The following is a 27,864-nucleotide window of genomic DNA, read 5'->3' as shown; positions in this document are numbered from 1 at the left end:
AAAATTACACATGTGTGATGATGCAAATGCCACTGTCATATACTTGCGTCCCAACGTCTGACACAAACTGCATTTGTGTGATGATGTTATTCAAACTCACTATTTGCCTGCAGATGCCCATGTTTGTATTGGGCAATACAATACAATAGGTTGTCTGTTCCTCCAGTTCTTTATTGTACCAGACACAATTTAGAACTCTAGCTTGGTTCTTTTTATTTGTCAATCTTATTCAATTTATATTCACCTTCCTATTCACTTGAATACTCACGGATAACAACAACTAAAATGCAAAATACAAAAATAATAAGATTTAAAGTTATTAACAATAAAAGCCTGGCAATGGGGGTACATCTTGCTCTGGTTGGAAGGGAAGAGGAGAGTACAACCTTCTAATGTTTGAAAGCAATGCACAAGAAGATCCTTGCAGGTGTTAATTCAATGGATCACTGAAATACCAGGGATGGGGGGAATTTTCCAAACAGAGATCTCCTGCAGATTTTAATATTTGGACAGGTTTGTAAGGAGAGAGGTGATTTCTCAGATACCCAGACCCTCAAATACATAGGACTTCAAAAAGTTAACAATTTATTCTTGGGTAAGACTAAGTAAGTTGTGCGGATCTTTTAATATGGACATCATAAAATACTAGTAACCTGCACCAGTTAACAGTATAGCTGCCCTATTTTATGCCATTTGCAACTTCTGTGCATACCATGTAGAAAATCTTGCAATAATCAAAATGAAATGTACAGTAACTAAGGCATGCATAACTATTACCAAATCCAACATTACAGTATTCTCTAGTGTTGGATTTCCCTTAGTTTTATTGTATGTTAGTCTTTTAAAAATGTGTTTTACTTTTATTGCAAATTGATAAAACAAACAACCTATGGGTATTGGGTTATATATGAATATTGAAAATAAACAAAAAGGAGGTGCAGCCCATGTAGTGGACTGCAAAGTGTACGTATGATAGATGAGGTTAATGGCAATGCAGCTATCACATCACACCGAGGCTGATTATCTTAGATAACTTGGAAAGGGGACTGCAGGGCTTTAAAAATGGTTGAAAGAAGAAATATAAATGTAAAGGCTGCTGTGATACAATAATTAGAGTTTCTGATTCAGTCTGAAGATCAAATCCCCAAGGTTTGCTCATCTCTTGAATCCTACTATCAGCCCAGGAAAGCTGAAATGTCCACAGAAATGCCAGTCAGTCTCAGCTAGGTAAATTAAGCTATTTTTCACCCAGACAATTCTTGTTTTCTCTCCACTTCTACTAAGTTTTAGCTCAACGTAATAAACAATGAACAATATAGTAACTTATGAATTGCATACATTGACATGGTTTCTATTTTAGGACAGCGAGCAAATATCCAAAAAATGCTTCTTTCCTTTTCTCTGCTTTCATCCCTGCTTATTCATGTCTTTACCCTCCCAGTACAGAAGGCCTGTTACTTGGCAAGCCAAGTTAATAGCTAATGGACTGAAGAATTGTGGCCTGGAAGGGCCAAAGGTGGAAGTTCAGACCCAAATAGCCAGTAAAATGAACAACCAAAGGAAAGGGAGGAGCTGGAAAGAATCTATCCTATTGCTAGGCCACTTTCCAGACTGGAGTGCAACGTTAAGGGAAAGGAAGAGATCAACAGCATGAGCAAAGCCATCAGAACTGCCCAAAGCATCCTCTCCCTTGCTCAACCAGGGGCCAAATGGCCTTCCTGGCCTATAAGTTGCTTATTGGCTTTGCAGGTGAGTAGAGTTACTGGGAGCCAGCAGTCCACTGGAGAAGAATCAGAACTCTCTTGTGATGGGTAGTGGCAGGCAAGAAATGGTTTTGGTGAGTAGGGGAGTGATTTCAGCATGTTGGTTGTCCAACACTAATCCTGGTATGCATGTGTGTCATGCTAGTAGGGCAAAACGCATGGGGTGTTATTGAACTGATGAGCTATACTTTGATGTGTCACTCTAGGGGTGGGACAGGAGCTATGGGTCTGATTGAAGATAATGGCCAGCAACTCTGCAGGTAGATAGAGAGGCCTTCTAGATACACTGTGCTATCTTCTGAACAAGGATCCAAGCTTTTTAAAGGGTGGGCAAGTGCTCTGCTCTAGCCCGTTGTTCCTTCTCTCTAGCATCTCCTGGTCCAGGTGTCTTTTCTCTGCGTCTTTCATTTTCTCTTCATTGCCATACTGCCCAAGGAGCAACTGAAGGACACTCCATATTGGGATGGACTTCTAGCACACAGCCTCTTTGCCTGTGGCATCTCCACAGCCATTCAGTGTACTCTGGGTACCAGGTAAGTTGGTTTTAATCCCTTCTCCCACATATTCCCACAGTCTTCCCTGGAGTCCATTTGGTTTAGTTAAGGATGAAAGCCAAGGTGGTTCAGTGACAGTGCTGAATAATGAACAAAGAGACTCAGATTGATATCTACCCTCAGCCAAGGAATCTCACTGGGTGATTTGGGGCTAGTCACTACCCCAGTTCGGAGGGTTGTTGTTGGAATAAAATTGGAGGAGGGAGGTGTTTTATACTGTCTTAGAGGAAAAGCAGCTTATACGTTTGACAAATAAATAGACTAAACAAAATAAGCAATCTGCAGTCCCAGAGCTGTTGGCAGGGGGAGATGTAGTGGAAGGCTGAAGAGAAAGGAGGGTAGGCTGACAGCTGGATTCCGTTCCTTTCAGGTTGCGATTCTTTGTGCTGTTGTTTTGGGTTCTTTTAGTTTGTGGATCTCAGAGACTGGGACAAAGTATATGAACAGCTGAAGGACACAATCACTATACTTATTCTTTGCCCCCTAAGTGATTAAATCAGCCAGGATAACATTGGCCCCATGATTAAGGGAGATGATCAATATGTCCAATGTGGATGTATTCCATATGACCTAAAAAAGGCAGCAATAAGACTTTTATTGAAGAAAACCTGGCAGACAATTATAGGCCTGTCTCAAATGTTCAATTTCAGGGAAAGATTGATCAAAAAAGGTGGTGGCCTGCAGCTCCAGATACATGTGAATGATAACTGATTTTCTGGTTCCATTCAGGCAAGCTTTCAGCCAGGATATGGTATTGAAACTATTTTGGTTGTCTTGATAGATTACATTAGATATGGGATAGGAAGAAGAGTGGCCTTGTTGGTTCTCCTGGACCTCTTGGAAGCTTTCAATACCATCAACTATAGCATCTTTCTAGATCACCTGGTAGAATTGGGGCTTGATGCATTATATTACAGTGATTCTTGTCCTTCCTGTCAGACTGTGCCTAGAAGGTGGTCCTGGAAGAGTACTATTCAACACCTAGAGTGTTTTGCTATGGTGCCTCATAGCACTCCAACTTGTGCCCTATACTATTCAATACCTGAATGGAACAGCTGGGGGAAGAATATCCAAGTTTTGGAATGAGGTATCATTAGCTCTATTGCTCCTTACCATCTGCTTCTAAGGAAGCAGCCAGTACTCTTGAACCTTGCCTTAATTTGAAGATGGTCTGGATGAGAGGGGACAATGTGAAATTAAATCCAGAAAAAATCAAGGTGCTGGTAAATAGGAAACTGGACTGAGGGACTGAGGCTCAACCTGTTTTTGATGGGGTTGCACTTTAAAGAGTGGGCTTTCATTTAGGGGGTGCTCATTGATTCTCAGCTACCACTGAATCCCCAGATGGTAGCTGTGGTAAGAGCACTTTTGCACAATTGTGTCTAGTGTGGCAACTGTCACTTCTTGAGTCAAGTGGATTTGGCAAGTTACATCCTATCCTATCCTGACTATTGCAATGCCTTCTAACCTTAAACATTGCCTTTAAACATGGTCTGCAAGTTCCAGTTGGTACAAAATGAGGCAGCTAGGCTGCTAACTAGTGCAAGGTTCATATTAAACTTGTACTAAAAGTTCTGAACTGGCTGCCCATTGCTTACTGAATACACGTTTAGGTGTTGTTACTGACCTTTAAAGCACTAAACAGCTTAGAGACTATTTAAGGAACTGTCTGGCTGTTACAAGCTGCAGAAGTACCCTTTTGAAGATGCCCCTGTTGTCAGAGGCTCATCTTCTCAGTATGCGGAAGAGGGACTTCTCCTGTTTTGTCCACAGGATATGGAGTTGGGTGTGGTTGTCAATCTGTAAATCTGTTTTGATGCAGAATTTTCCTTGTTTTAATAATTTTATTAAAAAGTTTTTAAAAAGAAGATAAAAACTAATACAAACTAATAAAAAGTAAGAATGAAAAAAGAAAAAGAAGAGAAAACTAAAAGTGCAAGAAAGGAAAAAAAGAAAAGAAAAACAGAAAAGAAAGAAAAAGGATACAAAGAAGTGGCTTATGATCTTCTTTACAGCAGTTATAAGTACAATTATAAATTTACCTCTTTCTCTAAAGTTACAACATGTCTCTCTTCTTTCTATAATCTATCCCGTCTAATCATCAAAACCATAAATCATAAGTTAATTTTTTTCTGTTTTCCGCCATAATGGCTTTCGAGTCAGCAGTAAATGCAGATACTGTCTTTTCTCTAATCAAAGAAATCAATTTGGCCATCTCAGAGTTCCATCATCTTCACCAACCATTCCTCCATTGTGGGTAATGCCAAATCTTTTCATCTTTGTGCATACAATAATCTTGCTGCAGTTATCATATACAAAAACAAAGTTCCATGACTTGTTTCCAACTGTCAATCAGTCCAAAAGAAAGACCTCTAGTCTCAATTATATATTAATCTTTAAAATCCTCTGAATCAGATTATGTATTTGAATCCAAAATTTTCTAGCTTTTTCACATGTCCACCAAGCATGATAAAATGTCCCTTCTTGTTCTTCACATTTCCAGCATAGATTTGAAGTATCTTTATACATTCTAGACAATTTCTCTGGTGGCATATACCAGTGGTACATCATTTTCTAAAAATTCTCTTTATGATTATAATATAGTGTAAATTTCAGTCCTTTCAACCACATGTTTTCCAATTGTTCCATCTGGGTATTATAACCAAAATTTTTAGCCCAAAGATGCATAACTTCCAACAAGTTTAGATGATTTTAGTATTGTACTATATTTTACAATTTTACCTGTGATTTTAACATTTCCTATTTTATTTGCTTTAGATGTGTTAGGTGCCTTAAGTGCTTGCTGGAGCAGAAAAGCGGGGTAGATATCAAACAAATGAACACATAACAAATGTTTTTGCTCTCACCTTAACCCTCTCAGACTACAACTGATAAAACTCAGCAACACAGTTTTTGCCATCATGAAGTAAAAAACATAATGTAGCAAAATTTCTCCCCAAATCATTGGAAAATCTCAACCCCATCTCTGTGCCTGACATTCCTAGTCTAATTTCCATCCTTGCCCAATCTACTGTGACCCTGTTAGGATAAAAAATATTAGGTACAGCTTCCAGCTCCCCCCCCCCCCCACCAAATTGTTTTACCTGGTTGTAATCTTACATTTTTAGAAGTCTAGGCAGAATATAGAAGGGGCATTTTGTGTTTTTGGAAAGCTGACTTGGATATGGAAACAGCTCCTCTGTTTAGGTTGCCACCAGTCCTTCCAGCATGTTTTTTGCCTTTGTCACCCCTGCAGATTGCCACTGGTGCAGGCTCCATCTTTTGAATTTCTTATCCCAGCCATGGTACTGACCCGGCAGATGGCTCCCGTTCATCAATCAAAAGAAAACAGTGAGTTATGATCTATAGCACCCAGCACTCCTCCAAAAACTTACCACTAGGCACAGGGCATTACAATGACAAGCAAAGCTGGCAGGATTCCCAATGCCACTTTCTGTGGATTTAGGAAAGGTTGTCATATACTGTGGATACCAGGCAGTGATGGCGGGTGTCTGATTTCATTGTATATCCATCCCTTAGCAGAACTAATATAATCATCTCATATGTCAGGACAAAATGCACACCTTGCCTTGTCCAATCAGTAGAAAGGCCATCTAAACCAATCTTTGTCTTCAACTGTGCTCCCTCCACAGGTAAAATGTGGAAGGTAACAGCCATGTTTTGTCCTATTGATGAATGATACACCACCTCTGTTTTTTCTTTCCTTTCTAAATGATAAAAGACCTTTAATCAGAGGGTTGTAATTAATATTTTCCACTATTGCTTGGTTTCAGAACTTGTTCTGTTTTCTCCTACATTTCCATCCTTTCATTTAGAATCTTTTCTCCAGTGAATTCTATCAATTTCTTTCACAAGACATTGACTTCTGGAAGTTCTCCCCTTCCCTAATTTTATTTTTGTTTTGACTACCCAGTACAAATGTACATGTCCTTCTCTTTCGTTCAGGCACTGAAGCTCTTGAAATATGTGCTGGGCCAGACTGTGAGAACACAAGAAACAAGATTCAGTTATTCCAGGAGGTTGGTAGGTTTGATCTGTCAGAGAGTAAGGCTTGCTGTAGGATAAATAGCACTCAGATAAGACTGCCAAACAATAGCACCTCAGGCTCAAGAGAAAGAGGGAGGAGAACAGGAAAAAAAAAATTATGTTGTGTGAACAGAAGTGCACTTTATAATATTTTCAGGGCTTTTACTGCTTGGTAATATCACATACACATCAATTGCCTGCTTATTTTAATCTAGAACAATTGACGACAAACTACATATTAAAAAAAACAGACAAACCAGATGTTAAGCTAACAGATGGAAGTTTATTTCTATAGTTAATATCCAAATAGTCTGTATGTTTGGAGAAAAAAGATTAGTTTAAAGACACCTATTGCTTTTTAATAGTTTTTAAACTGTAACTCTTATTACATTAGTCTTTTGCAACAAAAACAACAGGATCTTGAGGCAATTTAAAGACTAATCATTTGATTATTACTGAAGCTAAATCACAGTCCACTTAATTGACTGGAGAGAGGGGACTCTGATCCATGAAATGTTATGGGATTATGCATTGTTTAACTTTTGAAGTATTTCTTCATTTTTCTACTTTTTTTACCCCAACCTGGATCACCGTAGAGAGAATTCTTAAGAATGCGAATAAGCACTGCTCAGCACCCACTTCAGTTTGACATCTAGGAAAGTTGCCTTAACCTTTAGGCCAATTCTGCTAGAGAAAGAGGTGGGCATCATGTAGACTGGACTCTTAAGTCCCTTTTCATGTCAGAGAGCAGTTTGGTAATGGGTGACATGGCCAAAGCCATGGCTTCTTGATAGCATAAAAAAGCAAACGGTCATCGTGTAATGGTTGAATGGTGAAGAAATGGCTAGACTTTTCTCTTGCCAACTCGTAGGCTCTCTGAATCCACCAGCCCCTCTCCCCCACAGGTTAATCCATTTTGTCTAAGGGAGTAGAAATTTGGAGCAGCAATCATGAGGAGACATTATTTTTTTCTCCACCCTCACAACTTCCTTGTGAAGTGGGTTAGGCTGATTGTGACTGGCCAAAAATCACTCAGTGAGGGTCAGACTTGAGTGGAGATTTGAACTTAGGTTTCCCTCAGTCCTAAACCAACACTCTAACTCTGCTTCCCCAATCCAGGCATACTCCCAGAATTCACCAGACAGTGTGGCATGGCTGAGAATTTGGGGAATTGAAGTTCACAGATCTGGACAGTGCTCAAATTGGGAAGGGGTGCTGTATCACTACATCGCTCTGGCTTGTCTACAGTAATAAGTTTTATAGCTTTAATCATGCTTCATCTCTTTTTCCTCAGATCTCTGGTGCAGTACTAGTCTCTGGTCTAGTACAGATGCTGTTGGGAGTGTCTGGAGCCTGTGGGTGGATTGCCCATCATTGTGGCCCCATGGTCTTGGCCCCAAGCCTTTCTGTTATTGGACTTTCAGCTTACAAGCCTGCTGCTCTTCTCTGTTCTGAGAACTGGATAATCGCTGTGCTGTATGTTCTTCAATACTTTCTCTAACTCTTTTCTGAAGACCAGCCAAATATTAGATATCTTTTTCACCCATTATATGGCATCAAGAGGTTCCCTGAGAAGTGGGATGAGCACTCCAGCTGATTGGTTCTCTCAGTAGAAGGCTCTAAGAGGCATTGGGCTTTCTAATGCTGAAATTGAAATCCAGATGTTCTTGAAACACAATTATTTTCTCATTTTTGAAATCTTCATCTTCAAAATTTTGAATTCCACAAAAGTTTTTGTGAGGAAATAGCAGATTTTAGAGGTTTAAAACTTGAGCTTCCCTTCCACTATTAGAATCACAACTTGAATATATGCCACTACTCTCACACTAACTTTCAAATGCAAGTTGCAAGATGTGCAAAATTCCACATTCTTGACTTTTTGTGGTTGGCATTTCTCTATGTGTGTTAACTCTCATATTACTAATACCAGGATAGGGATTTCTAAGTATACATGCCTCCTTTCCCAGATTTCCTGTTTGTGAAAAAGGGAAAAGGTTGTGTGAGGACGTTCCTGTTCTGTGTCTTTCACTTCAACTAAAGAGACCAAGGCTTTTGTACAGGCATATCTATGTAAGATCAAGTGCCCTCTTCCTGTGGCAGTATTTTACTGAATGTCACCTACCCTACATCTTTTTCAGGCTTGTGTTGTTGTGTGTTTTGATATCCCAGCACCTGGCTTCCTGCCGACTGCCTCACTGCCAGTGGAGCCAAACAAAGGGACTTTCTATAACATCTGGTGGCCCAGCCCTGCACATGTTTTCGGTACCAACTCATGAATAGTTAAATGTTAAAAACAAAAGTCAATACAATAAAGCAGATGAAAAGGAGATGACAACCCGGAGACCAACATCCCCAATACATTTCACTCAGAAGACACATCCTCTCCTAACCCAGGGTGTGGGGAAACAGCACAGGGTCTTCAAGGCCCATTTAAGGGACAACAGGATTGGGACTACTTGAACCTCCAGGAGGATGTTATTCCAGGTGCTGTGACAAAGAAAGCACATTGTAGGTCTCATCAGATGATGCTATTTTAAAGATGGGCCTGGATCAAGCCCACTTTGTCAGATCTTACGAGATGGGGAGAGACAATTGGAGACAGACAGTCCCTCAGCCTCTATGCCATGAAGGATTCTTCTCACTTTCACTCTATATTTCCTGCAGGTTCTGCTGCCATTCTCTAGCATTTGGCTTATCTGTGGGATTCTTAGACCTGTTGTAATCCCTTGGGACAGTTTGCATCCTTCCACACACCATCTTAACCTCAGCAACAGTACCCTACAGTCCCCATGGTTCAAAGTACCTTACCCAGGTAAGTGAGTGGCCAAGCCAGACTCTGCTTTTCCCTTGTGCTAATGTTCAGATTTCAATTCCTTTCTCTGTTGCAGGTGAGCAGGGCTGGCCAGTCCTTAGCACCCATGCAATTGGTATTGGTGCTGCCATGGGTGTTACTGCAAGTGTGAACTCCATAGGCTGCTACCTGCTGTGCAGCAAAGCCCTAAAGAATCCATCCCCGTCGCAGCATTCGTGTAACAGAGGACTCTGTGCTGAGGGTCTTGGCAGTCTCCTGTCAGCTGTGCTGGGGAGCATGTCTGGAACTGCCTCCAGCATGTCCAATGCCTGTGCCAGCAACCTGACTCAGGTACCAGTATGGGTTGGAGCCACGGGAATTGCTCAGTGCAGATGTAGAGATCTCACATGGGAATCAATAGGTAGCTGTCCTTAAAGAATGGGCACATCAGCCCCAGTTTCAGAAATAGCCTACAACATTCTTCATTAGCATATGGAGGTATATTATAGTGACTAGGTTCATACAACAAGCTAAGCCTTAATACAGTTTACCTTTTGGGCTTAACATGTTTTATGATTCCACAGATTTGTGGTTAGGCCACAGTTCTTTGGTAAGTGTTGCGTGAACCCACCCAAGTGGAATTTATTTAATAAATCATGGCTTAACATCTTATGTGAACACAGATATTCAGCTAGACAATGACTCTATCTAGCATTCTCAAGTTTACTCTGATAAACAACAGCTTTCCTTAAGACTCAGCCCTGCTATTCAGGATCCCATTTTTCCTAGACATTCCTGTGAAAGTATGAGCATGTGTTCTATTACAGGAATGTACATATATTCCCTTTTTGTTCCCTGTTTACATTTTTCTCCTAAGAATGAACATATAACAACTTATTCTTTCTGGTTTCTTTCATTTTGGCTTACCATCTTGTGAGCTGTACATAGTGCTTACTTTATTGAATGAATTGTATTTTATTAAATTATTATGCTACAGTTATAATCCTTCTTTCCTTTGGGAATTCAACTTAATATGGAGTCTCTCTCCAGTTTTTAACTTCACAATAACCAACTTGGGATCAGTTGAACTAAAAGTGACTCACAGTCACCCAGGGAGTTGCACTATTGAGTAGGGATGAATCTGATCTTTCCAGTCTCAGTTCAACATATTAACTACTGTGCTGTACTATACTGGCTCCAGCCAATTGCATACCAAATCCAGTCAATTCCATCTTATTTAATAAACCAGTCAGCCAGATGGAGACTGCCCCCCTTTATATTATTTTTAGGAAGCTAAAGGGGAGCATGATTTGACTTGAGTTAGGGCAATCATGGGATTTCCCACAATTTGAGCACCAGGAGGAAGAACATCTGAGCCCATCCAGATATCTAGGGGAATGGGAAATGCTGGAGAAGTGAAAACTTGGCAGAGTGTGGGAAGCTTCAGTATGACATGGGCTCATAAAACTGTTTCCAAACTAATGTGATTTTCATGCAACTGAAGGGGTTTTTCCTGTTCTCTTCATTTAATGGAGCCCTCTCCCTTATTCTGTGGAGGTAGAGAGATCTATGAGGTAATGTCCATGAGACCAACTTAGTAGGAGATTATCTTTTACCCTGTTTCCCATATTCAGGCGACCTCATTCCGCTCAGTGAGGATTGGTGCATTGGCATGCATAGTGTTGGGCCTCTCTCCCCAGCTCATGGGACTTCTTACCACCATCCCACTTGGAATTCATGGTAATCAATGCTTCCTGTATATCTCCCTTTCAATACGTTGGGGTATCTTGGATCACCATCTGCTTATTCACATCAGAGAGGTGAACTGGTGCTGCCTCTTTTTTAGCCTAAATCAAAATTAAAGGAAAAAGTAGGTAGTTCTGGAATTTTATCTCTGCAGACAGGGGCTCTGCATGGTCATTTTTAGTAGTGCTAGACTCTCAGAAAATGTCAGGGTGCAGTTCCTGATTGTGAGTGCTTCCTGACAAGGTTTTATCGCCCTGCCTTATTTATGGAATGTTATGGGGACAGGGGTGTAAATACTGAGTTCCATTTGTAACACCATTTGTAACATCCATTAGAATTTTTCCATCTTTTTTCTTACTGCTAAATAAATAAATAAATAAATAAATAAATAAATAACTGTTAAAAAGGAAAAGATGGAAAACCTGCAGAATTCCTGTTGATTGGTACCACCAGGAGATGGCCATCTAAAATTACTCTTAATTCTGCTACCCTGTTCTATTATCAGTTAAATTTTGTTCTGTTCTCTTTTTTTGGGGGGGGTCTTTCTTTGATCTCCCATGCTATCTTCAGGAGGAGTACTTTGTGTAACATACAGTGTAGCTGTGGGTACCGGTGTCTCCTACTTCCAATACACAGACATTGATTCGGGCAGGAATATCTTCATTGTGGGCTTCACCATGTTCATGGGACTACTGGTTCCGAAGTGGCTATTTGGTGCACCTGAATCCCTTACCACAGGTACTGGGTGAGGATTTCTGCATGCTCAGAACTGTAAGAAGTATTTTGCAAGACGAATCAAAAAGCCATGAAGTTTTTACCAGATGTTTTATATTAATGACTCCTTTCATCCCCAGCTAGCAAGTCTATTTCTAATGCTGGCTGAGTGTAATAAGAGTTATAATCAGAATATCTAGAGAGCACATAGAAACTCTGCATATGTTAACTCATTCTGAGAGTAAATAAGATTAATAAATAAATAAATAAATAAAATCACTTTTAATGATAATATTTTCAGTGAAACATGTTACTTTCCCAAGCTAACATTTTTGGGCATGTGTGAATTGAGTCTTTTAATTACAAGTAATTCTTTTTGAAGTTAATAATAATGAAAGAACTTATATCTTCAGTTAAATGTCCCCTGATCTAGACCTCTGAGTTAAGCTGTATTGAAGTTAAAGAGAAACAGAAAAAAATAATTTTAGATAAATTGTTCAACATGTTATCTTTCCAATATGAAGCTTCCTAAGTATTAAGATGTGCAAATGAGGCTTTATTCATGTATTACTCAGTATGTGGAGATTTGGACCTTCCTGGCAGTGGGATCATTGTTTAGGAATTCCTTTTCTAGTCTGATTACTAGGTAAAAGCTCTGTTTGAGCAAAAGTGAGTGAAAAAGTATCATTTTATATTGCCACTTCAATTTTTAAGTCTTTGCTTGAAGATTAAATTATTTAGGAGGCATTTTTTTGAACATCTAAAGGATGCTTTATTTCCCTGGATTGCTGCAATTAGTAAATACAAGTCAATTTATTCATTTCATTCCTCCTCTTATTAAATGGCATTTTAATATGGCAACTATTTTTAAGTGGTAAAAATTAGCCTTCATTACATCATAAAAAATTTGTAAGAAATATAAATAATAAATCTAGAAGGCCCAATATCTGGTCTTTTTAATACTCGATTAGATTCATCTCCTAGATAAATAGACAACTCTCAGGGATAATGAAAGTAAGATTACTAAATGATTTACTTAAAATATGTTGATCCTGCTTCTCTACTTACAGAAACACTCAGTGAGAGTAGAACATTTGTCAATTTGATGTAGTGGTGAAGGCACCAGGCTAGAAACCAGGAGACTCAGTTCCAGTCCCATCTTAGGCATGAAAAAACTGGCTGGATGACTTTGGGCCAGTCACTCTCTCTCAGCCCAACTCACCTCACAGGGTGGTTGTTGTGGGGAAAATAGGAGGAGGAAGGAATATTAGGTATGTTCTCTGCCTTGAATCACTTATAGAAAAAATAATAAAGGTGGGATATAAAAAATCTAAAAAACCCTCCATTTGTTCAGTAATGTTTTGTAGAAATAACATTTTGACCCTTTGTAGATCCAATGAATTAAACTCTTAGATCAACTCTGGGAAATGTTATGCATAAGGCACCAGAATATGACATTGTTAAACTAACAGCGATGGTCTTTCTACAGGCTGTATCCCATTAGACCTCTTTCTCCTTTCTTTGTTGATGGTTCCTTCTTTTATAACTGGATTCCTATCCTTCTTCTTGGAAAACACAGTCTCAGGTGAGGAGGCAGATTTTCTTATTTTGATGAGTTATTGTAGCTGGTGTTCTAATGTTAATTATTCATAATTATATCTTATTACCAGAGGACAGTAATTACTACATATAGTAATATTTATATTTGTGGCTATTCCGGTAAGCGGTTTGAATTAGTCACATTGCTGAAAATTCTTTACACATTTCTTGATTAGTGGAAATAACTGTTAACTTTAAGTTTCTAATTGGCATTTTAATCATTATTCTGAAGGTTGTTCAAAGCTTTTCAGAGATAGGACATTACTATGTTGCATTCTTCCAACAGAAGTATACTTGCCTAGACTGTGAAATATGGCTTTCTCAGTTGAGACACCTTTTTTTAAAATTATCTCCTAAAAATGTTAACTAGGTCTTGTTATTAAAGTTTTTAGGGAGCAAGTCAGAACACATTTTCTACCAAATCTGATTTATTTGATTCTTAGCTGCTTATGGATTTGTTTTGCTTATTACAGTGCTCTCTGGTTTATAAGTTTTAACACTGTAAACTGCCTTGAGGGCCAAAAGGTGCAATTTATATTATTTTACAAACAGTGAAAAAGATGTGGAGCCATGACACCAAAAGATCAAATTTCCTCATAATTACAACTTATATTTATAGATATTTTGAATTGATGTGCCTTTTTTTTCAAGGTACTCTGCAAGAGCGTGGACTACTCAACCATCTGTCATCAGGAAATCTAGAAGCTGGAAGGAATTCACTTCAACACAGAAAGGAGGAGGAGTCTGCACAAAGATGTGAACTACCTCTAATTCCACAAAAGCGCTTGCCATCATCATGGTGTAAAGGCTTTCCTTTCTGTCTTCTCTGTCCCCTAGAGGAAAACAAACAGGAAACTATGAACCATTATCCCTTGGAAAAACTGCAACATTTAGAAGGAGAAACCACAGATCTATTGGTGAAAAGGGGAACAGTGAAGCTGGAATCAGAAGTGGAGCTGGAGGCAGAGGAGGAGTCTAAAATTATGCAAGGGAATTTGGAGAACCATAAGCATGGTAGACCAATGGTTCATGAGATAATTCCTCTGTGTTGATTTAAAAATAATCCTTTTCCATATAAAAATATTCTACAAAGACTTTATAAGCTACTTTGAAATTTCAAGCATTTTGTATTCAGACTACCTTGGAAACAAACTTAAAAACAATGTGACAATCTGCATTAAACTTTTATTTTAGAATTCTTCCTTTAGCATGTATTTTCCTCAGTTTTCTGCTTGTTTGTTTCCCTCTCTGACAACTTGCTTTAAGAAGTTTTATTTTATTTTTCTGCTTTCGGGAATATAGTTACTCCACACTAAGGTGGGCAGTGTGCAAACCTAGACCAGAATTCAGATTCCAGTTATATTAAAATGTTTGTGTTGTGGAATGAATTTGATGAATCTTTTGTGTACTTCTCTTTCATCTTTAGGTATCTGAATCTTTAAGTATCCAATGGAAGAATTTGTATACTGCTCAGAGATTACCCTGTAGCTAGAGCAGTGTCCCTCCCAGTGCTGTCAGACTACATTCCAATCATCCTTGCTGGCTTAGGCTGAGATTGTCTGAGTCCAATCATTCTGAAGGTCCCACACACTGCTATTACGTATATTGGGTTTTACAATAAAAATATTTTTTATTTATTTTACATATTTTAAAATGTATAAAACATAGAAACAAAACACAGCGTCATTAACAATAGGACTGTCAGATCTGGGCTGCTAAGTCATTTTCTAATGGCTTAGAAATGGCTAATGGCTCTAATGACAAGTGACTTTCCACGTCAGGACTATTTTTTCAACAAATGAGTCACTTATCAAGATCCCTTTATCTGGTCTATCACTCAGTTTATGGATTAACGTGAGAAAAAAATATTTGTATTTGATTTAGATAATAAAGCTAAGGCAGACAGCGGCTGTCTATTTTTTTTTTTTTTTTTGGCTTTATGTTGCTCTCTCAAACCAACAGCAAATTATAGATAGCAAATAAATAGCTTTTTCTACTTTTGTTTCAAGAATAAAGCAGATCTTTGTCTTTTGGAGCGCTGGATTAGTACAGGCTGCATCTTTACCATTATTCTACTACAGGCGTTCAGGTGCCACGTTCGTGCCTGTTTTTAGAGAGCAGAGGTACGTGCCCGCTTTCGGCCGCAGGAGGCGGGTAGTAAACAGCCCCAAGGCGCAGCAGGAGCAAGAGGGCTGTTTCCGGGACCTCCTCCTCTTCCCGCTTCCCTCCGAGTAACTTCAGACGTGCTGCGTGCGGAGGGAGCCTGCATATTTGCATTTTAAGGCAGCGCAGTCAGCACAAGCACGGAAATACAACATTTCTGAAGCATTTCCTCCCGCCGTCCGCATCCCTAATTCTTTGACACAAAGAAACAAACGACGCCCCGCTTGATCTGCGTTCACTCAGCAGCGCCCCTTTCCACGTGACTACAATTTCCGGCATGCCTTGGGAGACGAGGAAGGAATTGTGGGAATAAGAGTTTCTAGCCGCTGAAATCTTTCGTAAGGCTATATCCGGGATGAGTATCGCCCTTGGAGCGCTGTTTAAAAAGCCATCCCGGCGGTTGCAGTTCTTCTGCCTTTGCTGACAAAATGCTGTGAGAGCAAAGCCGACGGAGGCTGTTGTTGCAACCTGTCTGTGGACCCCTCCTTCCCGCTACCTGGCCGTGCCGGTAGGGTTCCTCCCCTTTCGCTTCCTTTCCAAGCCCTTTTCCCACTTACGCTGCCCCTCTTGGGTCTTGCCTTCGAATAAACCTTTCCCCCCTTTGAGAAACACTTTAAAGACGAATTCGGTGCGGTTATTCAGGTTGAATAACTATTTCAATATCTGACAGAATATAATCTGGCTGTTCGCAGAATATCCCCAAATTTCCCCTAAAGTCTGCACTGTATCCAAATGCAGCCTTCATAGCTAGAATATCTTTTTCTCTTTCTCATATTTTGCTTCCTTCACTACCTTGCATGGTGACAAGTTCTGGAGACCTTGAACACTGTGTACTATTTTGTGATTTTGAGTTGGTCTATAAAGTGACTGACTTTAGAAGGATTTTGGAATTTTTGAAAGGAAAGCAGTTACATAAGTCAGATGTTTCTTTCTCTGGTGGCTTCCCCTGCTTTTAATCATTAGAATCCAATGTAGCTCAGATTCTTTGTTGCTTATATAGTATTTTTGTTTTTCAGTTGCTGCCCCTTAATTAATACTTATAGAGTTATCCCTGGATGTATTCTCAATCAAATTTTATTGCAGATTGTATGATTTAGTCTGAGCTAATGAAGAACTAGTCAAATCTTCCTACACTATCAGAATGTGAAATCCTAGGCATGTCACTTCTGAGTCAAATTGTACAGGATCAAGCTACAAATAATTTTATTTTTAAAATGTATGTTGCTGGGTAAACTATTGCAAACAATGAAGACAGAAATATCAGCACTCTGTTACCCTTGCTGTTCTGGAACCTCAATGTTTTGCATTTTTCTCTCAAACTTTAATCCTCCATTCACCACTTTTTTTTACCAGCTTGATAGCCTTTTATAATGTGGCGTGCTTTGTTGTTTATTTACAATATTTTATACTGCTTTTCATTAAAAGAATGTCAAACTGATTTGCAGACAAAATGAATAAAATAAACAAATACAATTAAACATAAACACAGAAAACATGAAACAGTAAAAACACAAAAATGGTTACAGTAAAGCACTAAAATCAACAGTAGTTAGGTCAGATGATTTTAAAAAGGGAGATCTGGGGAGCATCTGGGTGGGACAACCCCCTAAATTATTAACTTTCAGTAAAAGTTTGTAAAAAGCTTTCATAGAGGGGATCTGCTAATTTTCCACTGGAAGTACAGTATGTAGCACCAGACAGTAAGGCATCATCACCAGAACGTAACTATCAGGCAGGCTGGGGCCTATAGGCTGTCTATTGCCATTTTACCTTGGAACACAGGAATCTACCTGGAGGCAACACTAAAATTATATCTGGGCATTAGTTTATGATCTCAAGATAGTATCTAGCTGGGTGGCTTTGCATCTATTTACTCCCAAGAAAAAGAAAAAAATCTGCAGGCAAGTCTGGAGTAAGCCATGTTATATTTGAACTTGCAATAAATTGAGAGCTTTTAATGAAATGTATCAGAATGCAGACCATGTTTTTTTAGAATGAAAACTCAGATTTCCAATTTCAAATATAAAAACAGAACATGCCATCAAAATCTGGAATTTTAAAGCTACATTTTCCTATACTTTGGTGGGCTATGATAGATCTGTGCAGAGCTTTGCCAGTATCTTCAGATTGCTTAGTGCACAGAAGAAAGACATAACATATTTAAATAAATGAAACTGAATGACATTATTATTTACAGGATGGAGACTTCAGAGGATCCAGAGATTAAACTCCTTCTGCAGCCTTGGGCTTCAGTTTGTTTTTCTGAGTCTACCACATTGATGGCTAAGGCTTGGTTTAGTGATGCTAGCTATATCTTGCTCCTCTCTGACCTCAATAATATGTGGTATGAAAGTGCAAATGCTGAAGTGATACAACAGAGGTCAAAGGTAGGTAAAAAACTAGAGTTATGAAATGAACACACAGTGTATTTTATTCTACTCCAGTTTGGTGCTTCCCAAATGTGTTGGAATATAACTTAAAACATTCACAACTGGATAGTGAAATTTGTAGTTTAAGACATGGGGGGGGGGTTATGGGAGGGGGGAAGCTGGAAAAAACCTGATCAATCCACTTCAGCAGATATCCTATTATCCTCTGTTTAAAGGAAAATCCTAAGAAAAAGAATCTGCAGAGAGGAGATTTTGAATTACAAGAAGCAGATGTTGTATAAACTGTTACCTTGTTTCTTCAATTCACTAGGAAAAAGTAATCCAGGCCATCCATGTCTGAAATGAAAAATTAAAAAAAAATAAAATAAAATCAATGGGATATTCCTGCAACAAACCTATTATTAAGAAAGATATCCAGTCTGTACAAATATAGTTTTAAAAAACATTACTCTTGGATTGGGCAGGATAGAATTTTTTTAAAAAATAAAACAATTGAGTCAGGTTTTGCAGAGATGTCTTAGTATGGTCTCTGGAGCTTCTGGAGAGTTCAGGTGCTTACTTACAGATCTATGACATGAGGAGATCATACTTTCTTCTTTGAAGAGTATTATTATTGTTATTTCATCTTATGTAGGAGCTAAATAAACGGTTGACTGCTCATGTAACCTCCTTCCTGAACCGCCTGCGCAACCTGATATGTCCCCTTCTGGAAGGGAAAGAGAACAGCTGCGTCTCTTTCTCCTGTCAGCTTAGCTCCAGCACACTGATACTCCATGTGAAGAGTGAACTTTCAGGATTGCCCTTCTACTGGGACTTTCACTGTGTGGCGGCACCTCTCGAGATGGTGAGTTGGAGAATGATGTTTTCATGTGGGAGAAAAAGTCGGACATTTCTGCTGTTTTCAGGGACATGATTATATTTGGCTGTTGGAAGATTTCTAGCTAAAATCTCCCTGGATTTGGGATTGTTGCATAGGCACAAACTAAATACAAGTGTTTTCAACAAGATAATTTATAGACATTGGTATAATATACTGAAGCGTCACTTTTCTATTCATACCTATTGGTTCAATCCTGCTATTGGAAGATGCTCTAATTCTGCTGGTAGTAGATGGCTTGTTTACCTGTGGTTTACTGAATAGCCTATAATTGGCTGACTTCACATACCATGCAAAGTCAAAATAAAAGCAAACCTCATTATCTAAATGAGCCATTGTGAAATTGTGAGCAAGGCTACATTGATCATCGTCAAAATAGTGCTCTTTAGTGTAATACAGAACTTAGTGTAAAAACATAGCGATGTGCAAAACATTTCATGCACTAACGCTCCATGAGTAGAGCAGCAGTTTCAGGTGCTCTGTGTCCAGGCTGAAACATGCATGGTGTTAAACATGAGTGTTTAATATTGCAGGGATGGTAGGTGGGAGGCAGCATGGAGAGTGGGAAAAGGCCAACAATGGCAGCGATGGCTGAGGAGCAGTAGGAAAGCACTGGGATGACTGGGAGAGAGATGGCTGTCCAGAATTCAAGAGCATCTTGAATGGTATGCAGTGGCAGCTAAGGGGAGGTAGGGAAAAGACAGTGTTGAGAAGATCCATGGGAGGGGAGGGCAGGGCAGGCTGGAAGCTAAGGGTATTTGTAGTGTGTAGTGAATAAAGAGGATGGCCTTGAAGGACAGAGGGAAGATTCTCTATCAAGACAATAATCAGATAAACAAAACTTGAGCCCAGGCCAAAAAAGTAGTTTGTAAAAAAGCCTCAGACAGCCCCCCCAACCCCATTCTCATGAAGATAAAAGAGAAAAGGTAGCACATTCAGACTTGCAAAGATTCTGTTACTATAGCTGTTCTAATAAAAGTAGCTTTAGGTCTGCATGGTGTCTGTTCTGTAGTCTGCTCTACCTGATAGGGCTGGCAAATGACACATGGCAGTTAAGAGGAGGGAGGCATACAGGCCATGCTGGGGAGGATGAGAGGGAAAGACAAGGTGGACCAGCTTTGCCTTACTCATCACCTAAGATCCCTCTGGATTTTGTTTCATCCAAAATACAGAACAGCCAAAATGTTCTGGGTTTCAATTCTACTGAATTGCAGCCTACCCTGAATGGTTTGGCTGAACATCCAAAAAACAATGTGTGGGGGGTTTTTTTCAGGCTTGAAACAAAATGTATTTTCTGTTTTGTACACACCCCTTGTAATGAAGTTTCATCAAACTGCCTTTCAAGATGATGTTCTCCAAAGGTGACCTACAACAAAATAAAAAAAAATACATGAGAATCTGAATAGCAATTTGGTAATAAATGAACTGGCTCCTGGCCTGACCAAAAGTGGATTACATTTATATACTTGCCATGGTTACTCACGCCCTAGTCATTTCCTGGTTAGATTACTGCAATGCACTCTATAGGTCTGCCCTTGAAGACCATCAGGAAATTACAACTGGTATAGAATGTAATGGCACATGCACTTTTGGGCACTCCATGATTCACCCACGTTATACTAATTTTGTGTAAGCTGCACTGGCTTCCAGTTTTTTTCCAGGTGCAGTTCAAGGTGTTGGTTATTACCTTTAAAGCCCTGAATGGCACAGGTTAGTTGCAGGACCGCCTCTCCCTGAGGGTTTCTGCCTCTTCCATTAGGTCTGATAGGGCGAGTGAGCTCCAGGTCCTTTTCCTTAAATGTTGCCATCTAGCAGGACCTAGGCAGAGCTTCTCAGTAGCTGCCCCTGATCTTTGACACATGCTTCCCCCTGAGATCTGGGAGGCCCCCGTTCTCCTTACCTTCCAAAAAGCTGTGAAGACCTGGCTTTTCCCACAAACCTTGGGGAAGTGTGAGGCTGGAGCCCAGTAAAGTTGTTGGTGAATGCTTCCCCCCCCCCATGTTTTAACTTTTGTTATTGCTTTTATCATTTGTGAGCTGCCCAGGGTTGATGCTGCATAACATGGGTGGCTATAGAAATCTTTTACATACATACATACAATATGCTAGGAAGCTAAGAAAGTCTCACAATGCACACTTAGCTAAAGGTTGGTCTGAGCTTCTAAAAGAGTTGAAGATTGCTGTCATATGGCTAGCCAGAACCTGTGAAATTGCCAGTGTTTTTAGATTGAATCACCATGTGCCATTGTTCCCAACTGCTGCATACCTGCCTCTGGGTCTATGTTTTTTCCCCATTTGTGCGACTCCATCAAGAATGTGGCAAGATATTTCAAACCAACTCTGCTCCAGTAATGGATAAATACTTCACAGTCATGTTTTGTTACAAGGTATCGTTTTGCCATGGGTGCACTAGGGGGCACTCCATACTCAGGAAGTGTTCTTTTGCTGGTTCTCAAACATCTGGATGCCTTGTGTTCTGAGTTTCACTGTTACATTTGTGTTGAAATAAGAGATATGCCTTTTTTTAAATAGTGAGATGCGGTGGCTTTTGTATAGAACAACTTTTTTTGGTTTTGAGATATAGCAAGACTCTGTGCTATTGTTATTTTGAAAGAATACTGGCCATGCTGGCTGGGGATGATAGGCATTGTAATCTAAACAACTAGAGGGAACTAAATTGGAGGAGGCAGATCTTGGGTATTACAGAAGGATGTGCAAGGGCTGTTGGTTTTTGCTTCCTAAGAAAGATACTTTTTTTTCCTGTTATTCAGGATGAAATAGAATTTAGGCCTTTTCAGGGAGAAGATGTATCTTGCCAGCACTACATACCATAATAGTATTCAAAATCTCTGAGCGCACAGAGGAGACGGATCCATGGTACTGTCCTATTTTAAATGTAATGATTCCTTTTGATTTTAGCATCTCTCTTTCCTTGAGCTGTAGTGTTGGACTTGACTAATGAGCATTATTTCTTCCTTTTGGATGGTGCTGGAGACAGCGGAGACCAGATCTGAATTGCAACTTTCATTTTTGCAGGGAAAAAATATTCTTCTATAGGGGCAGGTACTCTTCTGGAAGACAACAAGAAAGCAGGAAGCACATGCTGTGGTCTGCAGAGAAGTAATAGAGAAACTTTTTCAGACTTGCATATTGCCTTTGCTGGTTTCTTATAACAGCCCGTCTGAAGATGCTGAAATGAAGCCTCTTATAAATGGTTGTAAGCAGCGCCTGGCCCTCTGCTATTGCTGCTACTACTTAACCCTTGCCCTTTCTTCTCTATGGCAGGTGTCCCGCCACCTTCTGCAGCCCCTAATGGCAATGAGTTTGGCCTTGCACTCTCAGGTACAGGAGTTGGCATCTTTGCTGCTCCAGAAGGATGCAGAGATTGAAGACTATCGGGAGAGTGGAGCTACTCTCAGTCGAGGTGAGATGCTATTTGGTCTCCACTGTGCTTTACAACATGCATATCCTTCTTTGTTCATCAATGCTAGCCCTGAGGATTCAGCTCTTGATCACTATCCAGCCTAGCCCTGCCCCACCCCCTTTTAAAAAAAAGCTGTTCCAGGCTACTGACTGATCAGGTTGTTAAGGGAGCAAAAGAGCTAGACAGTGACCAGTAGCTGAAGTGCTTAGGGGCTCCTCAAAGGGGTCTTTTATTTCCTTTGAATGTGTGGCTGCAGGCCAAGAGGCTAGAGCCAGTGCCTAGCTGTAGAGAAATTTGAGTTGGATCATCTTACACTTTCATATGTGTGAAGGCCCACTAAGAGTTTGGAGCAAATGGAAACTACTTTTCCTTCATTGTCCTTATCACAAAGTTGTATTCAAGCTCATACGTTTTTGCTTGAGATATCAGCTAGGATAGACACCTCTCCTAACTCTTACCACCCAGAGAATGGAAAGGTCCATGCCAGTAAGGCAAGGATTGAGTTGAGGCTTTGATGGGGTTAGTTCTCTGAGACAGGACAGTAATTCAAGAGCTCATTGCAATTCTACTCTTGAGCTACAGAAATCACAAATTATTTATCAAATGGTCATCAGATGTTCCTACTTGTTCCTCCATTCCTCCTCACCAAAATGTGGATAGATAATGGATGGAATGTGGTCTAAGACTTTTCATTTAATATTCTATATTGCTTGCCCACATATCTGCCCACATGCTAGCACTGTTTGTTCCCACTGATTTTTATATAGCTTGAAGATATCTGCTGTCTCTCGGGATCTGCAATTATCCACAAGTACTTTTTCCAACCCATCAGTCTCTGTCAAAGCAGGGGTTGAATTTTAGTTTTTGAGGTTCAGCACTATGTGCATTTGTCCATGTATGTGACATCCCATGTGTTGACATGGCTAGAAGGTTTGCGTCAGGTGGGTTATGTGTGCCTATTATTGAGGACTGTGATCTCACATTCGTTGGGCTTAACGCATGGTCAAAATGTTGGCTTATCCTTTTATAGATTTTCAGATGTGGATGTGACTATTTGAGTTGTCTTTTAAATTTAGCTTGCAGGCCTGGCTAGTTTGGAGCTCTCTCACTATTTATTTTGGTATTTCTGTTGCAGAACGTCTAAAGACAGAACCCTTTAAGGAAGAATCTTTCCTGCACACATTTGAGACTGAGGTAGAACTTTTCCTTTTATTATTTAGCATTTGTGCAGTGGGGAAAGGCCTCTCCCAAGTTAATTGACAAATTTTATCACAGGCAACTGTGGACTCCAACTGGTACATTGTACTGAACGTTTTAATATGCTACCTATTGGGCATCCTGTTTTATCCAGCATTTTGTTTTTGTTCCCGTGCCAGTTCATCTGATTGGGCTCCCAATAAACATCATATATACTGATGAACATGGGTTTGGTTGGGCCATGGGACTGGGAAGAGAGGATTTTGTTACATTAAGGCAGTGTGGTTTTAGTATAGGATGGTTTAATGTTTGCCTTTCTGAACTGTTGTGCAATCATGCTTTGAAGGCCAGAGTAAATGAGGCATTGTTGCATTATGCTAGGTTAGGGTTCAGTTAGCATGATGTGTGATTATATCATGGAAACTGAATTAGGTGGGAGTTTCAATGATATATGAATCTCATGGATATAGCACTGACTTATTAGATAAATAAAAAGGATAGTATATATTAATAATAATAATAAATCTTAGGAACTGCAAATGTGAAGAAGCTAGAGTTTCTATGAAATTCTCATAATCTGCACCAAGCTACAATTTCCAAGCTTCTTTGAGGGGAAATATTGATGATTAAGTTGATATCAAACTAAAACAATTTTGTACTATATATTGCTCGGTACAACAAATGTTTAACAAATTATTTCCCCTTGCCTACCATTGTTACCATTAACATTTCAGAGGTCTCCTGCAGAAACTTTTATCAATTTTCTACTGGTCTTGATAATGCCGATGTTAAAACCCTCAAGTGGCCAGAGCTGAGAATATCAATCACTTCTTACTGCTTTTATGGAGCCTATTCTTTGTCAGCTGTTTTTATTGTTGTTGTTGTTGGTTGCACAATCAGTCAGATGTTTAGACTGGATTTGGCATTTTTATCCACCTATCGAGTCCTTCCCAAGGACCTGGGATAGTCAGATGTTGTTGTTTGATGGTGTTAAAGGTATCATTGCAGGATGTAAGCTGTTCCAGGTAAAGTTGCCTGTTGCAATTGACTGATGGTGATTTTGTCAATGCCAGTGGTGTTCAAGTGGTGCTCCAGATGTTTTGGGATTGCCCCTAAGGCACCTATTACTATTGGTACTATCTTTGCTTTCTTTTGCCATAGTCGTTCTACTTCTATTTGCAGGTCTTTATATTTTGTGATTTTCTCCAGTTCTTTCTCTTTTATTCTCCAGGTATTGCAATGTCCACTATCCAGACTTTTTTGTCTTTCTTATCAACAATTGTTAAGTCTGGGGTGTTATGTGTATTATTATTATTATGGCTGGTCGCATAGTCGGCAGATGTTTAGACTGGGTTTGGCATTTTTATAAGTTTGGCACTTATCAAGTCCTTCCCAAGGACCTGGGATAGGCAGATGTTGTTGTTTGATGGTGTTAAAGGTGGTGGTGGTGGTGGTGGTTGTTGTTCTTATTATTATTTCCTGATCTTACGTCATTTGCCATTTTCTTTCATGGTAGTTACTCTTCACCTACTCTCGTATCTACACTTTCCTTTCTGCATGATACTTTTTACCTGTTTGTTCAAATAACCAGCAAAGTCTATATTAATGCCAGCATATTTAGTGTGCCATACATTTGCTGGAATCAGAGGGCATGGCCTTTCAATGCTGCTAGATTCTGGCTTTCTTTTCCATGTAGACTGTTGAGGTTTGAAAGGGCCTGTTTAAATGCTGATACCCTGCCTCCAGAGTGTTGAAGTTAGTGGCTACATGGTTATTTTCTTTGGAGGAGGTACATTACACCCCTGAGATAAAAATGCTGGTTTAAATTCAGGGAGAGTCTATAGATGATGTGTATGCCAGGGCTGGGTAGATTGGCATTCATCCTTAAAAGACTCCATACTTGTGACCAAGGATCTTGCTCTGGAGGTTTCTGGGTGTGAAAACCTGTCTCTGAAATTGGGCCACACAGACGAGTTAAGGGGTCCCCTGGATACTGGCTGTCCTTCTGCTCAATGGAATTCCTTGAGCTCTTGGGAGTGGTATTGGGGCTGATGTTGGAACCCCCACCCCTGCCTTTTGTTTTGGGAGGACTTCAACATCCGTATCCCAGGAGTTGGAAATTCATGGCCTCCATGGCAATCATGGGCTTATTTCAAGTAATCTCAGGCCCAGCCCATACAGGCAGATACACATTGGATCTTGCTTTCCTTTTAGAGCAGTTGAGCATCTAGATAAAGAGGAAATTGTCATACTCTTTTGCCATAGACACCTGGTCTAGATGGATAGCCACCTGGTGATTCTGTAGGACAAACAGACCAATTCAGATGGTCTGCCCCAGTACCCAAGATGGATTCCGGCAAGTGCCTGGGGAGTTTCTCATTGATTTGCCAGACAGTTCCATCAAGGGCCTGGTTGATTGCTGGCAGCAAGAGCTACCAGGGCTCTTTATGAGATTGCACCCAAGCAGGGTGGCAGAAGGGACCCCTGGAGTGTTGGTGGAGGAAAACAAAAGATGAATCTGACCAAGCATGGGTATGTGGCCATGTTTGGGCATACACTATGGCAATAAAGGAGGTAAAGCATCTCCATTTCTCCTCCCTTATTGTGTTGGAAGGCTGTTGCCCAGCAGCCCTATTTAGGGTGGCAAACTCTCTTTTAAGGAGGAGCTGATGGCAAGATCTCTCCCCCCCCTCAACTGCTGTGATGTATTTGCGCAGCATTTTGCCAACAGAGTTGTTAAATTTGCCAGTCTTGACTCCTTATGTGATGACATTGGACTCTGAGAAATTACAGTTGGTCTAGAATGCAGTGGCCCAGGTTATGACTGGCACTTGCTATCAGCAGCATATCACACCTGTACTTCAGGCTCTATACTGGCTCCTGATTGGTCTCCAGATACAATTTAAAGTGCTCATTTTAATCTACAGAGCACTTCATGGTTTGGCTTTTAGGCATCACCAGGACCACATTCTCCAGCCAGAATTATCCTGACCAACAAGATCATTAAGAGAGAAATTTCTGCTGATGCTGTAATTCTGAGAAGTTTCAGGGGCTGTCGCTAGAAGATGCTGCTTTTCTGTTGCAGGACTGACCCTCTAGAACAGTCTCCCCATTGACATCAGGTTCACCCCTCCCTCACAACACTCAGGAAACAATTAAAAATGGAGTTATGGGAGTGTTTTAATGCTGTATTTGTTTGTGTCCTGAAATCAAATCTTTATCTGACCGTAATAAAGGTTGGATTTGATGTTTGTGTCCTGTTACGATACATGTTTTATTATTCTTGACTGTGGAAGTTTTTCTGGTTGAGTCAATTTGTTGTAATCAGCACTATACAAGTCAAATAAATAAATAAATACGCAATATACATACCTGTCTGCTGGGACTGTTAATTCTATCTTGCAGCCCTCAGAATTTTACCCCCTTAAGAGTGTTCATGCGTATAATTCATGACTTATTGGTTTCAAGGCCAAATAGCTAATCTGCATAATTTTCTTTCAGAGAACTGCCATTATACAGCTTGATATTCCCTCTAGAACAGTACAATATTATCAACAAATCTGAAAGCAATTAATCAAATACGTATAATATGACCCCTCTCCCCCCACCATAGAAAAGGTTTCTGTGCAGCTCCTGGATTTACTGTTTGCCTGGCAGTGGTCATTCAACTTGGCGGTTCACAAATTATGTAGAAGGTATCTGATTGCTGAGTTATTTGAAAGTTCTTCTCAATAAATTGTTCTAGTTGGTGGCAACCAGATAATTGTTCTTGGTAGTTCAGTAGCTGTACCTCAGTGAAAAATAACATGTGTGTAGAACTTTCCTGTTTAATCACAGGCATCCCCAAGTAGGGTTGCTAAAGATTCCTGACAGAAACACTGGAATGATACTGCCTATTGATGGCCTGATTCATGCAACATACTTAAGCTATAATCTGCTTTGTATGGTTTTGTAATAGCATCTTGAATGAAGCTAAGCGTTGTGGTTTATATATTTTTATGGCTTAACATGTTGTTTGAACCAAGCTCCACTGTGACTTGTTCCAGAAACCATGTTTAAAACAGCCATGATGTGTAAACCCAGCCAGTGTCATACTCACTTAATGTACTATTTTTGAAAAACAGAAGATTGTAGACCTTTTCTTGACTTGAGCTAAGCTTTTGCCATAATTGCCCCTAGCATTCCAAAAATATATATGGAGTAAGAAGACTAGTTGGAAAACTTTGCTGAGAAAAGAAGGGTTAGTGAGTCAGTGCTAGATTTGTTGGCAGTGACAAGCTTTGAGAAAACCAAAGAGAAATTGAAGATGATCCTGAGAACAGTAAAGTTCGAGGAATCTAAGATCCTGGAGGAACAATTACCCTTCAGAAGAGGGATGTGTGGATATGCTTATATTTTCATATGGGTGAAATCTTAAATGTTATACAAAAGAGAGATGGGACATCTGTCCTTTCTGAGCCCAGGTGAGATTCAAGAACATTTTTAAAAGGCCACTTAAAATTTTATTTTGAGAATTCCTGTTCATTTTTGTAAGAGTAACAAGACAGTGAGAAAATGGCTTAGTGGAAGTCGGATATGTAATATCCAATATATTTTTAAA

At 39.8% G+C, this 27,864-nt stretch overlaps 2 protein-coding genes across 2 annotated transcripts in view; both read left to right on the top strand.

The window, feature by feature from the left end:
- The first annotated feature begins 1,650 nt into the window (after window positions 1–1,650).
- Window positions 1,651–14,659, top strand: SLC23A3 (solute carrier family 23 member 3). Its single transcript, XM_025163439.2, has 12 exons — window positions 1,651–1,749; window positions 2,133–2,296; window positions 5,574–5,668; window positions 6,284–6,357; window positions 7,659–7,840; window positions 8,503–8,626; window positions 9,029–9,176; window positions 9,253–9,506; window positions 10,790–10,895; window positions 11,472–11,639; window positions 13,105–13,200; window positions 13,866–14,659. The coding sequence occupies exons 1-12, from the start codon at window positions 1,651–1,653 to the stop codon at window positions 14,264–14,266; spliced, it is 1,911 nt and encodes a 636-aa protein (XP_025019207.1). The 3' UTR covers window positions 14,267–14,659.
- A 992-nt stretch (window positions 14,660–15,651) lies between these two features.
- NHEJ1 (non-homologous end joining factor 1) overlaps window positions 15,652–27,864 on the top strand; it is a 109,535-nt gene continuing 97,322 nt past the window's right edge. Inside the window, exons 1-5 of the mRNA XM_007419823.4 lie at window positions 15,652–15,885; window positions 17,575–17,764; window positions 18,402–18,611; window positions 21,929–22,067; window positions 23,203–23,261. Of these exons, the coding sequence (XP_007419885.1) occupies window positions 17,576–17,764; window positions 18,402–18,611; window positions 21,929–22,067; window positions 23,203–23,261 (597 nt within the window). The 5' untranslated portion in view covers window positions 15,652–15,885; window position 17,575. The remainder of the gene's footprint in view (window positions 15,886–17,574; window positions 17,765–18,401; window positions 18,612–21,928; window positions 22,068–23,202; window positions 23,262–27,864) is intronic.

This window comes from Python bivittatus, unplaced genomic scaffold, assembly GCF_059951505.1.
Source record: "Python bivittatus isolate LINGU-HERP-01145 unplaced genomic scaffold, Pbiv_v1 ctg000480_np1212, whole genome shotgun sequence".
In the NCBI taxonomy this organism is placed as follows: domain Eukaryota; kingdom Metazoa; phylum Chordata; class Lepidosauria; order Squamata; family Pythonidae; genus Python; species Python bivittatus.
The sequence above is the reverse complement of the archived record's forward strand: the minus strand, read 5'-3'. Positions and strand labels throughout refer to the sequence as shown.

Coding starts and splice junctions, on each gene's coding strand:
- SLC23A3 (XM_025163439.2), top strand. CDS start 1,651: ATGAGCAAAGCCATCAGAACTGCCCAAAGCATCCTCTCCCTTGCTCAA. Junction 9,177..9,252: donor GTTCAAAGTACCTTACCCAG/GTAAGTGAGTGG, acceptor TCTCTGTTGCAG/GTGAGCAGGGCTGGCCAGTC. Junction 10,896..11,471: donor CATCCCACTTGGAATTCATG/GTAATCAATGCT, acceptor TGCTATCTTCAG/GAGGAGTACTTTGTGTAACA.